This window comes from Apus apus, chromosome 20 (assembly GCF_020740795.1).
Source record: "Apus apus isolate bApuApu2 chromosome 20, bApuApu2.pri.cur, whole genome shotgun sequence".
Classification (NCBI taxonomy): domain Eukaryota; kingdom Metazoa; phylum Chordata; class Aves; order Apodiformes; family Apodidae; genus Apus; species Apus apus.
In genome coordinates, this window is record NC_067301.1 from 7,472,484 (window position 1) to 7,485,602 (window position 13,119).

The window sequence follows — 13,119 nt, forward strand, 5'->3', positions numbered from 1 at the left end:
ACTGGGGTGAAAACGGGGGCGTTTTCTGGGCAGGTGATAAGGGGTAATGGGTGCATGTGAGACCCAGCAGGTCCGTACCCTGCAGGCAGGGTGGCACCACAGCTCTGGGGCTCCGTGGTCTTCGTTCTCCACCTTGAGGGGCTGCCAGGTCCAGGGGTTCACGTGCATGTGAAGTAACCAGGCATCTTTGAACAGCTGGGAAGAAAATGGGATACATTTAGGAGCCCAGTTTGAGATTCCAGAGCCTGGTTTGAGATTCCAGAACTCAGTTTGAGATTTAGGAGCCCAGTTTGAGATTCCAGAACCCCACTGAGATTCCAGAGCTGAGATCATCCCGTGAGAGGCAGGAATGGTGCTTTGCTGCTGCAGACAGAGGAATAGTGACCCAGATCTGGATCTGACCACCAAGGAGTGACTACACCCTCCTGTGGCCCTTCATCTCCACCTTCTACCCTGCTATAAAATCAGGGCTAATTCTTCCTAGACTTAATTAACCTCGGTGAACTGCCCTGGCAGTGCCTGGGGTGCTTTTTTCTTAATTAAAGCAGCTCCAGCAATAGCTAGAGAGCCTCTCTGGATGATCTACCGTGTGGGTGCCCAGATTTGCAGGGTAAAATGTCACCCAAGTTAAGGCGCCTCCCTCTCCCCAGCCCAGCACCCATGGCTCTGGGTCACAGTGTGACCTGTGCAGTCCGTGCTCACCTTCCCCCCAGGATACTCACTGCGTTGGGACCACCACAGCCACCAAGGATTAAAATGGTTTCATTGTCTATCACAATCTGGAGGGGACAAAGAAGAGGGTTTGAGAGCAGGAAGGAGGCAAAGCCACCCCTGATGCTTTCAGCAAGAACTCCAAGAGCCAGGCTATGGCCTCTCAGCTGAATCCAGACCTCCCTGGGATGAGGAGTGGAGCTGGGATGAAGAGCTGGTTTTGCTGGGCCCGAGGCAAAGCAGGATGCAGGCTTCACCCCACCTCGTCCCAGACATTCCTCACCAACTCATTCCTCCTCCGGAGAAGAGCAATTACCCTTCCTGAAGCTGAGCCAAACAACAGACTTGACACTCTTTAAATAAGGGAGAAGGTGGCGGGGTTGTCTGGGAGGGCAGGTGTTTGCAGCAGGTTTGTGAGGTGCTGGGTGGGCTGAGAACTGTGACCAATCTGGGCTCTTCAGGTCATGAAGGACAAGGAGCTGCTGCAGAGAGTCCAGCACAGGGCACTGAGATGCTGAAGGGGCTGGAGCATCTGCCTGTGAGGAGAGGCTGGGAGAGCTGGGGCTGCTCAGCTGGAGAGGAGGAGCCTGAGGGGGGATCTGATCAGTGCTGATCAGTATCTCCAGGGGGTGTCAGGAGGATGGGCCAGACTCTTCTCAGGGGTGTCCAGGGACAGGACAAGGGGCAATGGGCACAAACTGGAGCACAGGAGGGTCAAGTTAAACATAAGGAAGAACTTCTTGACTGTGAGGGTGACAGAGCCCCGGGACAGGCTGCCCAGGGAGGTTGTGGAGTCTCCATCCCTGGAGACATTCCAAACCCACCTGGATGTTCCTGTGGGATCTGCTCTAGGGGATCCTGCTCTGGCAGGGGTTGGACTGGGTGATCTCCAGAGGTCCCTTCCAACCCCACCACTCTGTGACTGTGATTCCTCTCCCTTCCAGTGGATGGAAAGGCTCGTTCAAGCACAACCTCTTTTGAGTGCCCTGCGAGGTTGTGATGAACCACTGACCACCCTCTTGGGGACCACAAAGGGAAGGCCAGCTGTGATGGAGACACTTGCACCAAGCTGGGTGACCTTCACAAGCTTCCTGCCCTGGGCAGGCAAGAAAAGGTGCTGCTGGAGCCGTGCTTGGAGTGGGTACAATCCGTAGTGACTCCCACTGAGGATCAGGAGAACAGAGCAATCCAAAGGGCCTGGAGCCAAACCACCCTGTGATAACAACTTGATTGATCTGAAACGCCCCAGGAAAGGTGGTTGGGTGAGAAGAGCAATTGGTTTTCTAGAAGGGCTGGTTAAGAGCTCTGAGTCACGCACAAGACGCGGCACCTGCCTGAGCGCTCGGGAGATGAAAAGTGCTCCCTCACCCCACAGAGGGGTAGAGAAAAGAAGGGCCCGTTGGGCAGAGCTTGCCAAGATCACCTGGAAATCAGTTGGCAGCTTCCAGGTAACCTGCTGGGAGCTGCCTGGGAGCTGGGGATGAAGCTGTGTCTGGTTTCTCTCCATCAGCGTGGGTGTTGGTGCTGGGGAAGGAGAGCTCACCTGGGACTGGCCACCTCGGGGGTGAGGGCTGGGCCCTGAGATGTTGGGCTTGGACCATGCCCACTGCTCCAGATCCAGCACCCAGACGTCGTTACTCCTGCAAGGAGGAGACAAGAAGCACTGACAGTGCAACCAGGTTCTTTGGGCACGTGAAACACGGGCTCGGGGCAGAGTTTTATGGCAGAATTGGGTTTCCCGTGGGCAAAAATCCTCAAGGGGATTTGGTGTGAGATGCAAAAGATGCACCAAGGCAGCTTGCAGACCCCAAACCCTGCAGAGATCTCCTTCCAAAACACTCATGAGCTACCCCAGGACCACCACAACATGCTCCTCACTCGCAGGAGCACTTGTCAAACACCCTCACCCCAAACTTACATTTGCCGAGATCCCAGCGAACCCCCGAAAACGATCATTTTGTCTTCAATGACACAGGAGGAGTGTCCTGCCATGGGTGGGGGGCCGTGGGTGGTCACGATGCAGTTCCACCTGGGGGAAGAAGAAAAGAAGACATTCACCATCAGGTCGGAAAGGGAAGCGCCGGATAAATGGGAAACAGGGGTTGGCAAAGTCCTGGAGAACATGAGAGAGAGGAAAACCTCAGGGAAAAACCTCCAAAGATCCAAAGAATAACGAAAACTAATTAGAAACACCAAAGTGCTGAACATTTTTAAAGCATGACGAAGTCACAAGGCCAAGATGGAGAGGTGGCCCCTTCCAATTAAGGCCATCCCCAATTATTGCCAACGCGGGTTAATTACAGCGTTCGAACGCCGCTGCGCAGAAAAGCATGGGATAATTGACCCTTGTGAAGATGAAAAGTCCTCAATGAAAGAGGAGAAGGAACCATGGTCACTTTGATTACAGCATGTGCTCCTTTCTCACACACCAGCACTGCTGAGAAAGGCTGGTCTGAAACCAGCCCAACTGTGTTTTGAAGGGGAAAGGATAAATTCCTGCCATCTCAGCCATCGCTGCTGGATGTTTTATTAAAAATCCAGGAGCTTCCTGTGGGATCTACTGTAGGTGATCCTGCTCTGGTAGGGGGGTTGGACTAGATGGTCTGCAGAGGTCCCTTCCAACCCTGACCACTCTGTAACTGTGCTGCAGAGAGTTCACTACCATGATGAGATACCTGCTTTATCATGTCTCCCTTGAGGGCCAGAGAAGCTTTGGAGCACTGCTACAAGCAAGACCTTCTGGAATGAAGGCTTTATCACCTCCAGGAGTTGTGGCTTTATCTCCTCCTTTCCTCAAAGACCTCCCTGCCTTGCAGCCCAATCCATGTGGTGTTTAAAACATTCACATCCAGGTTTCCCCCGGGCTGGATGGGCACACTCAGGGGTCTGAAAGATTTTAGGTATGAGTTGAGAGCTGTATGGAAGCAACCACCACCCAAGAGGCACCAGACAGCCCCTTGCCCAGCTCTCTGCTGTGCTCTTTTGGGTTGGTTTTTTTGGGTTTTGTTTCATCACAGGTACACCAGGATTAGACACACTCAGGAAATCATGATTAGACACACTGAGGAACCCAAGCTTCCCTAGGAGCCAGTCCCAGGTGGGCTCAGAGAGGAACCCTCCAGCTGCCTTAAGACCTGTTCTTACAGGATCAAAGCCTGGGCTTCCAATCCAGATGTGCTCTTACCAGTTTTTGGAGGGTGAGTAGGTGTGGATCTCATCGAAGAACCTCTCTGGCTGGTGCAGAGGGTAAGGGCTTGGTCGTGTCCACCCACCAAACAGCACCAGCAAGTCCTTGTAGACCACCAGTGTGGCCCCAGCCTTGGGTGAGGGGTAGGAACCTGGGCAGGGAGAGAGGAGGGGAAGGTTAGAAAACCCCTGGAGGGGTGGGTTTACATCACAGAGAGCCCACCTTGGAACAAAACAAACAGAAAACAAGGCAAAATGAAGAGTTTGGAGCCTGGGAAGAAAAAGACTTCCCATTTGTGTGGTGGGAATGAGCAGGAGCCTGGAAGCACATCTCGTGGATGGCAAAACATCTGTCACTCACTGGCAGGAAATTGCTGCCTTTCCAACATATCCCTGCAAATTATTGCTTTAGTGCTGAAGCAAAGCAGTAATTACCTCCAAGAACCCAGGAACTTCTCCCCGAGGAAAAGGGGGAGAACAAATTCCAATGCTAAGGCATCCGGTGCGGCTCGGGGTGGATCGCTGAGGTATTCCCAAGGGGAATCCTGCACAAATCCCACTGCTTTGCCATGCAGCAGGATTAAACCCTAAATACTTGGCTCTGTGGATTAACAGTCACTTCTTGAGTCTGAAGAAAGAGAAGGCTCCAGGGAGAGCTTAGAGCACCTTCCAGTGCCTGAAGGGGCTCCAGGAAAGCTGGGGAGGGACTTGGGACAAGGGCAGGGAGGGATGGGATGAGGGGGAATGGATTGAAACTGGAAGAGGGAGATGTAGGTGAGATACTAGGAAAAAATTCTTTGCTGTGAGGGTGGTGAGACCCTGGCCCAGGTTGCCCAGAGAAGCTGTGCCTGCTCCGTTCCTGGCAGTGTTGAAGGGCAGGTTGGATGGGGCTTGGAGCAGCCTGGGCTGGTGGGAGGTGTCCCTGCCCATGCAGGGGGGTTGGATCTAGATGGACTGCAAGGTCCTTCCCAACCCAAACCATTCCATGTTTCTATGCTGTGCTCTGGATTACCACCCATCCCGATGGATTTCCAGCAGCAAAGCTCTGGGCTCACCTTTCAACCTCCTGCTGCTCCTACACTACCCATCAAGGCTGTGTCAGCACCTTGCTGCTGTTTTTGGCACCCAGGAAAATCCAAAGCCTCTCCAGAATGCACCCAAGCATCCTCCTGCCTGTGGCCCTCCCCAGCACCAGGCAGATTCCTCTACCTCTGCAGTCACCCTTTCAAAATAATCCCAAATCCATCACCCCAAAGCCATGTTGGTGGGACACAGGGGCAGCTGGAGGGCACATGGCTGCAGAAGCTTTGTCACCCTCTCCAAAAAGGCCGATCCCCCAAAGCCACCTCCCTCATAGGACTCTTGGAGGAACGTTTTTAGCAGGTAATGACACGCAGGAGGGTGACTATTTTTAAAAAGAAACCAGAGCAGCTATTTTAAGATGCTGCAGCTGAGAAACGCAGTTCCACTGCCATGACTTCCAGGTGGTGGGAAGAGCCCAGAACCTGGCCAGACACAGTGGAGGTGGCCACAACGTCCCCTGAGCCTTCTCCAGGGACAAATCACACCCTGATGCTGCTCTCAGGTAGGGAAAAAGGGGATAAAGTCACACAGGAAACAATTATTGTGCTGGGACACATGTGTAATGTGGCCAAAGCCTCTTTAAAAGACCCGGGTGCCAGAAGAGGGTCACATTTGGTTACACTTTGTTCCCAAATTCCAGTTTTCCTGGCAAGTTTCATGGCTGTGAGCAATTCATTAATCCACAGCAGCAGGTGTGCAGCTTAAATATTTCCCTGGCAGAGCATAAATTTGCTCTCTCAAGCTTGGCAGGACAACCTAAACTGCTACAAACATTTCTGACTTGTAGAGAATCATCAGGCTGGGCTTCTCCACTGAGGGTGCTACAAGACACCATGGGGTGAAAAGTGCTGGCTTTAAATTGGGTTATTTTAAAACAAAAAAAGTTATTTTAAAACAGAAGAGCAGCCTTCCAATACCTGAAGGGGATCCAGGAAAGCTGAGGAGGGACTTTGGACAAGAGATTGTAGTGAAAAGACAAGGGGTGGTAGATTAAAACTGGAAGAGGGGAGATTTAGGTTGGACATGAGGAGGAAATTCTTTGCTGTGAGGGTGGTGAGACCCTGGCCCAGGTTGCCCAGGGAAGCTGTGGCTGCCCCATCCCTGGCAGTGTTGAAGGGCAGGTTGGATGGGGCTTGGAGCAACCTGGTCTAGTGGGGGGTGTCCCTGCCCATGCAGTGGGTTGGATCTAGGTGATCTTTAAGGTCCCTTCCAACCCAACCCATTCTATGATTCTACAAAAATAGTATTAGAGTCATCCCAAGATGGAGAAAGAGCTTGACTCTGTGCTCCAAAAGGTCTGGGATGGTGCAATGAGGACAGCCACCCTCCTTTGGCTGTAACCTGAAGGTCAACCCCAGCCTCAGACACAGAGATGGTTCCCAAATGAGTCAACACCATGTCAAGAGCCCAGAGCAGAGGCTTGCCCTGGTTATCCAGGAAGCTTTGCCTGTTCCTGGGTGTTGTACAGGTTTAAACGAGCGGGGTTTCATTCTGCTCTGCAGGAAAATATCTGAATTTTACATGTCAAAAGGAAGGGTTGGGCTCTAAAAGCTTCATCCAACCAGACAGTTGGAATATCTACAGATGCTCTCTGCAAAAGAGACACATCGTCATACCAGAGCGAGCTTTGGTGATCCCAGTGCCTGAAGGGGCTCCAGGAAAGCTGGGGAGGGACTTGGGACAAGGGCAGGGAGGGATGGGATGAGGGGAATGGATTAAAACTGGGAGAGGGAAGATTGAGGTTGGACATGAGGAGGGAATTCTGGAGTGTGAGGGTGGTGAGAGCCTGGCCCAGGCTGCCCCGGGAAGCTGTGGCTGCCCCATCCCTGGCAGTGTTGAAGGGCAGGTTGGATGGGGCTTGGAGCAACCTGGTCTGGTGGGAGGTGTCCCTGCCCATGCAGGGGGGTTGGAACTAGATGATCTTGAAGGTCCCTTTCAACCCAAACCATTCCAGTATTCCATGATCTCTTGTTTGAGTGAAACCACGTGGGCAAAGAGCAGCTGAAAGCTGCAGAATTCCCAGGGAGAGCTGCTGGCTGCTGCTGCCACCATCCTGGGAAGAACAGCAGCATCTCCAGGCAGGCAGAGCAACACCTGCCCTGCCCAGGGGACAGCGACCCGCAGCCTTTGTGACTTCAGGTCTCAAGTATGTGGAGGAGGAGCACAGGGAAGGGGCAGCAGGGACATCAAAGGGACTTGGCTCATTTCCGTGGGGCCCTTAACGACCTGCCCAGCTATTTGCTCAAAGTCCAGCGGAATTTCAAAGGCTGCAGGAACACACTGGAAGTGGGAGGGGCTTCCTCCTGGGCAAACGCAACAGCTCCTGCTCCTCACCATGGTCTGAAGGGCCAGCAGAAGAGCATCCTCAGCTAACTGACTGGTTTCCTGTTCCCTGGGCCTGGGAAGACGAGGAGCACAGAGCAGAGACTCCTCCTGCCTGGGTTTCCAAGCTCCACTCCCCGATAACTCCATCCAACCCGATATCAGATGATCTTTCCTTGGGGATAAAAATTCAAGCCCGCAGAGGGTGTGACACAATTAACTCCTCCTAAACATAGAAAGGCACCATCTCTTCCCAGCTGACGCTGTTTCTTCACCCGGGATGAGCAGCTAAAAGCCAGGCAGGTTATTTTTTTTAATCCAGTTGATGGATTTTCCTGGCTCGTGAAGCAGTTACATGCTTTTCAAAAACCCAACAACAAACAAACAAAGCTTCCATGGCTCTCTGGAAGAGAAATACCAGCCTCTGACTGCTTCTGACACAAGCTCTGGTCACTATCTGTTTAGGATCTGTCCTTATAAGCATTTTTTAAAGCCCATTTATTCAGGCCTCTCATGCAACCCGAGCAGCTCGTGCCGAGCCCGGTGGCCACAAAAGACAAGCCTGGCTGTGAGGGCACGTGGAACGTGAATTTCCAGAGCAACCTTTACCAGGCACAGCCCCAAGCAACTCCAAAAATGAACAGCAAGTGGGGTTGAAGTAAAAACAAAGGGGGAGGGTAAAAAAAAAAAAAATCACCTCACATGATTCGACGGGATCAGCCAGGAAAGGATGGGATGGGATGGGATGAGATGGGATGGGATGGGTGTCATTTGGGGAAATATTGTAAAGGAGATGAGGTGGAGAGAGCCAAGGGTTTGCAGCTTCTTGGGGAGAGGTTAAGATACGGAAGGAGCTTTGGGGTTCTATCAGGGGGATAAATTTTGGGGACTTTTATTATGGCAGACTAAACTTTTCTGGAGATAAATGAGATGGGAGCTACTAATAATGGCCAGGGGGCATTATTCCTCGATCTGATGGACTCCTCAAGCTGCCTCAGCTCCAGCCAGCCATGGTGCTCTGAGGAGACATAAGATGAGGCTCTGAGAGACCTTGGAGTATCTTCCAGTGCCTGGAGGAGCTCCAGGAAAGCTGGGGAGGGACTTGGGACAAGGGCAGGGAGGGATGGGATGAGAGGGAATTGATTAAAACTGGAAGAGGGGAGATTGAGGCTGGACATGAGGAGGAAATTCTGGAGTGTGAGGGTGGTGAGAGCCTGGCCCAGGTTACCCAGAGAAGCTGTGGCTGCCCCATCCCTGGCAGTGTTGAAGGGCAGGTTGGATGGGGCTTGGAGCAACCTGGGCTGGTGGGAGGTGTCCCTGCCTGTGCAGGGGGGTTGGATCTAGATGATCTTTAAGGTCCCTTCCAACCTAAACCATTCCAGTATTCCATGATTCCTCAGGACTCCAGCGAGCTGATCACTATCATCACCAGACCATTCAATTCCCATGAAATGCCAGGACAAACCCAAGCCCACAGGAGTATTTCCCATTTCAAAGGTGAGAAATTAAAGTGAGTTTGTCTGATGGATTCCAACACACAAAGGAAGCCAAGCTCCTGAGGTTCAAAAGCCACCCACAATCTGCACACTAAAGGTGTAGGAAACCATCTCGGGACGGGCTTGGGACCAACAGCCACTACCTGCACCCACAAAAAAAGGGGCAAGGTGATGTCCTGCTCTCCTATGGCTCAACCCACGCTGGGAACACAGAGGCTGCTGCCAAAGCTGGCCTCTCCCTGCCAACAAATCACCTTTGTTCAGCAAATTATGGCCCATCAGAAGGATGTCTTCATTTGGTGGGGACATGATCAGCAGAGTGTATTAGAAGCCCAAAGAAAAAGCCAGAGGGAGATGCTGAACCTGCAGAGTTAGGTAGGAAAAGCACCATGTAGAATCATGGAATGGTTTGGGTTGGGAAGAACCTTAAAGATAATCTAGTCCCAACCCCCTGCATGGGCAGGGACACCTCCCACCAGCCCAGGCTGCTCCAAGCCCCATCCAACCTGCCCTTCAAAACTGCCAGGGATGGGGCAGCCACAGCTTCCCTGGGCAACCTGGGCCAGGCTCTCACCACCCTCACAGCAAAGAATTTTTTCCTAATATCTCACCTACATCTCCCTTCTCCCAGTTTTAATCCATTCCCCCTCATCCCATCCCTCCCTGCCCTTGTCCCAAGCCCCTCCCCAGCTTTCCTGGAGCCCCTTCAGGCACTGGAAGGTGCTCTAAGGTCTCCCTGGAGCCTTCTCTTCTCCAGGCTGAACACCCCAACTCTCCCAGCCTGTCTCCAGAGCAGAGCTGCTCCAGCCCTTGGATCACCTTTGCTGGTGACCACTGCTGTTGTTCCCTGACCACTCTATCCCTGAAAAGTCAGAGCATTTCCATCTGCAGAACAAAAGGTTTTGTGGGGCTTTCACCCCAAGGAGCTTGTGCCACGTAAGGAGACACAAAAAAGCAGCAGTAAAAAGCCAGTTTCTTTTCAGATAGAAAAGAAATATGGACCCAGCTGCCAGATGTCCCAGCAGAAGTGGCTTGTCCGTCCTTGTCCAAGGATGGCTTGGACTTGCTGCAGTCTGCCTCTGATTTACAAAAGCCCCATCCCAGAGCTTTCCTCGTGGGAAGAGCTGGATGTCTGATTGCTGGTTTGAACCATGTAGCTCCCTGGGGGAGCAGCTGGTGAAGCACAGAGCTGGTGCTCTCCTCGCTAGCTTAGAGGGTGAAGCCTCTGCTGCCTCCAACTGCCTGATTCTCAGTCTGGATTTATTAGCCTGGATTTGAGCCTGGCAGAGACTTACAGACACTAAATCCCAATCCAGATTAAGGTCCTGATCTGGAGCCCTCGCCCATCCCAACACCATCATCTACCCCAGTCAAGGGGCTGCCCAGGCTCTGGTTCATCACACAAAGGTCCATCTCAAACTCGCATGACTGTGTGAAATCCCCAAATCTTGCCCCTTGGATGGGAAGGGAAACCAGAGAAGGACAAAGTAACATCTCCTGCTGCTTCCCAGGCCAGCCAGGAATTTTCCGCAGTGATCTGCAGATCTGCCTAAAAGCTCTTCCCTTGCCAGCAGTTTGTGAGGTTTCACAAAGGGAAATCATCAAATTCCTGACTGGTTTGGGTTGGAAGGGACCTTAAAGATCATCTCGTTCCAACTCCTCTGCATGGACAGAGACACCTCCCACCAGCCCAGGCTGCTCCAAGCCCCATCCAACCTGCCCGTCAACACTGCCAGGGATGGGGCAGCCACAGCTTCCCTGGGCAACCTGGGCCAGGGTCTCACCACCCTCACACTCCAGAATTCCCTCCTCATGTCCAACCTCAATCTTCCCTCTCCCAGTTTTAATCCATTCCCCTCATCCCATCCCTCCCTGCCCTTGTCCCAAGTCCCTCCCCAGCTTTCCTGGAGCCCCTTCAGGCACTGGAAGGTGCTCTAAGGTCTCCCTGGAGCCTTCTCTTCTCCAGGCTGAACACCCCAACTCTCCCAATCCGCCTCCAGATTCTCCAGGGAGACAAACCCTTTGCAGGAACACCCATCTGCTGCCTGCAGAACAGCTCTCATGTAGTGGGGGAACAACACCCATGCACCATTGCCGAGGGGTCTTGGCAAGGTGGGAGGATCCACAATCAAACCACAGCAGCTCCCCTGATGTTTCTACATAGACGAGGTTCCCCTGCACTCATGGTGTTGAATTTCCACCCTACAGTGACACAACTTGGGGTACAAACCTAGTCAAGCCCGTGGTGTCGCACCCCAGCTCTGGTTTCTCACAACCTTCCTGCACTGGAGGCAGAAGTCCCTGCGGGCAGGCAAGTCACCTCCCAGCTTCTGCAATGTCACAGTCATTCTTTCTTCTTTTCTTTAGGGAAACTCTTACATGCCACGACTCGGAGCCCGATACAAGGAGCGGCGCTGCCCTCTGAACCCTGTGCAACAGGATGACTGAGTCACCTCGTGCTAATGCTCCTCAAAAATGTCCTTACCCAGCGAGTTGAGCAAACAGAGCTGAGATAAGAGCAGCAGAACCCGCCAGCTTTGCTCCTGGAGCTCTTCAGAGCTGCAAACCAGGAGCGCTGCAAGTCACGTGCCTCGGTGCTGCAGGGACTTTTAATAGGGTCGAGCTCGAGTGCTTCTCAGGAGCATCACTCTGAGGTGCTCCAAACACCCCTCCAACGTGCCTCCACCACCACTCTGAGGTGCCTCAATCATCCCCCTGAGAGGCCCCAACCACCCCTCTGACAGCCTCGACCATTCCTCCCAGATGCCTCAACCACTGCTCCAAGGTATCTCTCTAAGGTGCCTCAAACCATTGCTCCAAAGTGCCTCAAACACCCCTCAGAGGTGCCTCAACCATCCCTCCGAGGTGCCAAGTGCTCCTCACACCTCTTCCCCCATCACAGTTATCTCACCTGTTTTTTGGGAAATACCAATTTAGCCCTGCAGGAAAAGGAGTGCCCCTGGTGCAGAAGCTGCTTTTCCCTCCCAGTGGGTGGAATCCAAACACCAGCCAGAAACCCACTCCCCTCAGCTTCAATACTTGGGGTTGTTCCCCCCCTTTGAACAATACCAAACCCTGCAGATTTGCCAGTGATTTGAGTAACAGTCTGACACCCTCCACAAAACACCTCCCGTGCTAATTAAAGAGCTCAAGGCTCAGGAGAGGAAGGGTTGATCATCTCCTGCAACTTGTCTTCCCTCCAGGAGGCAAACGGGAGCTGGAAATTGCTGGATCAGGCGACATGAGGCCATAATGAGCAGCTAATTGCAGGGGAGGGAGGGAGGGATGTGTGGGTTAGTGGAGGAGAGTGCCCAGCTCTGCTGAGCTTGGCACTTTTCATGGAATCACAGAGTGATGCGGGTTGGAAGGGACCTCTGGAGATCATCAAGTCCAACCCCCTGCCAGAGCAGGGTCAGCCAGAGCAGGATGCACAAGCTGGTGTCCAGGTGGGTTTGGAATGTCTCCAGAGGAGACTCCACAACCTCTCTGAGCAGCCTGTCCCAGGGCTCTGCCACCCTCAAAGCAAATAAGCTTTTCCTTATGTTCAGACTGAACTTCCCATGTTCAAGTTTGTGCCCGTGACCTCTTGTCCTGCCACTGGGCACAACTGAAAAAGGCCTGGCCCCTCCTCCTGACACCCACCCCTTGGAGTATGGATCAGCACTGATAAGATCCCCCCTCAGGCTTCTCTTCTCCAGTGTACAAAGACCCAAGTCCTCAGCCTTAGAATCATGGAATGGTGTGGCTTGGAAGGGACCTTAAAGATCATCAGGATGCAACCCCCCTGCATGGGCAGGGACACCTCCCACCAGCCCAGGCTGCTCCAAGCCCCATCCAACCTGCCCTTCAACACTGCCAGGGATGGGGCAGCCACAGCTTCCCTGGGCAGCCTGTCCTCCTAAGAGATGTTCCAGTCCTCTCATCATCTTCATAGCTTTTTGCTGTCCCCTCTCCAACAGTTCCCTGCCCTTCATGAACCAAGTTTCCCTCAGGTCCCTTTGCCGCAGCAGGAGGGAGGCGGCCGCGGTGCCGCAGACGTCGGAGAAGCCCAACGCAAATCCCTGGTGCGTCAGGAAAAGGGCTGCTGTGTAATTTGGTGAGATTACAGCTACCACCAGGGCTAAAAAAGAAAACAAACCTCAACCATCCCTTCAAGAGCACCCCAGGGGCAGAGCCAAGAAAGTCAACTCACAAAGCTCAGCGTTGGGAAGAGCCGGTCGCAAAATTGTTCCGGTAAATCCAGCACTTAATGCCAACCTCGTTAAATATTTCATGTCAGGAATAAATATTCCTGGACCGTGGACAAGCCTGAGCTAGTGCT

At 53.0% G+C, this 13,119-nt stretch overlaps 1 protein-coding gene across 1 annotated transcript in view; it reads right to left on the minus strand.

The window, feature by feature from the left end:
- The window catches only part of FBXO42 (F-box protein 42), a 53,345-nt gene that overhangs the window by 3,314 nt on the left and 36,912 nt on the right, over positions 1-13,119 (minus strand). The window contains exons 5-9 of the mRNA XM_051637448.1: positions 3,896-4,049; positions 2,630-2,740; positions 2,255-2,351; positions 723-779; positions 79-195 (exon numbers count right to left, since the gene is read on the minus strand). Coding sequence (XP_051493408.1) covers positions 79-195; positions 723-779; positions 2,255-2,351; positions 2,630-2,740; positions 3,896-4,049 — 536 coding nt within the window. The remainder of the gene's footprint in view (positions 1-78; positions 196-722; positions 780-2,254; positions 2,352-2,629; positions 2,741-3,895; positions 4,050-13,119) is intronic.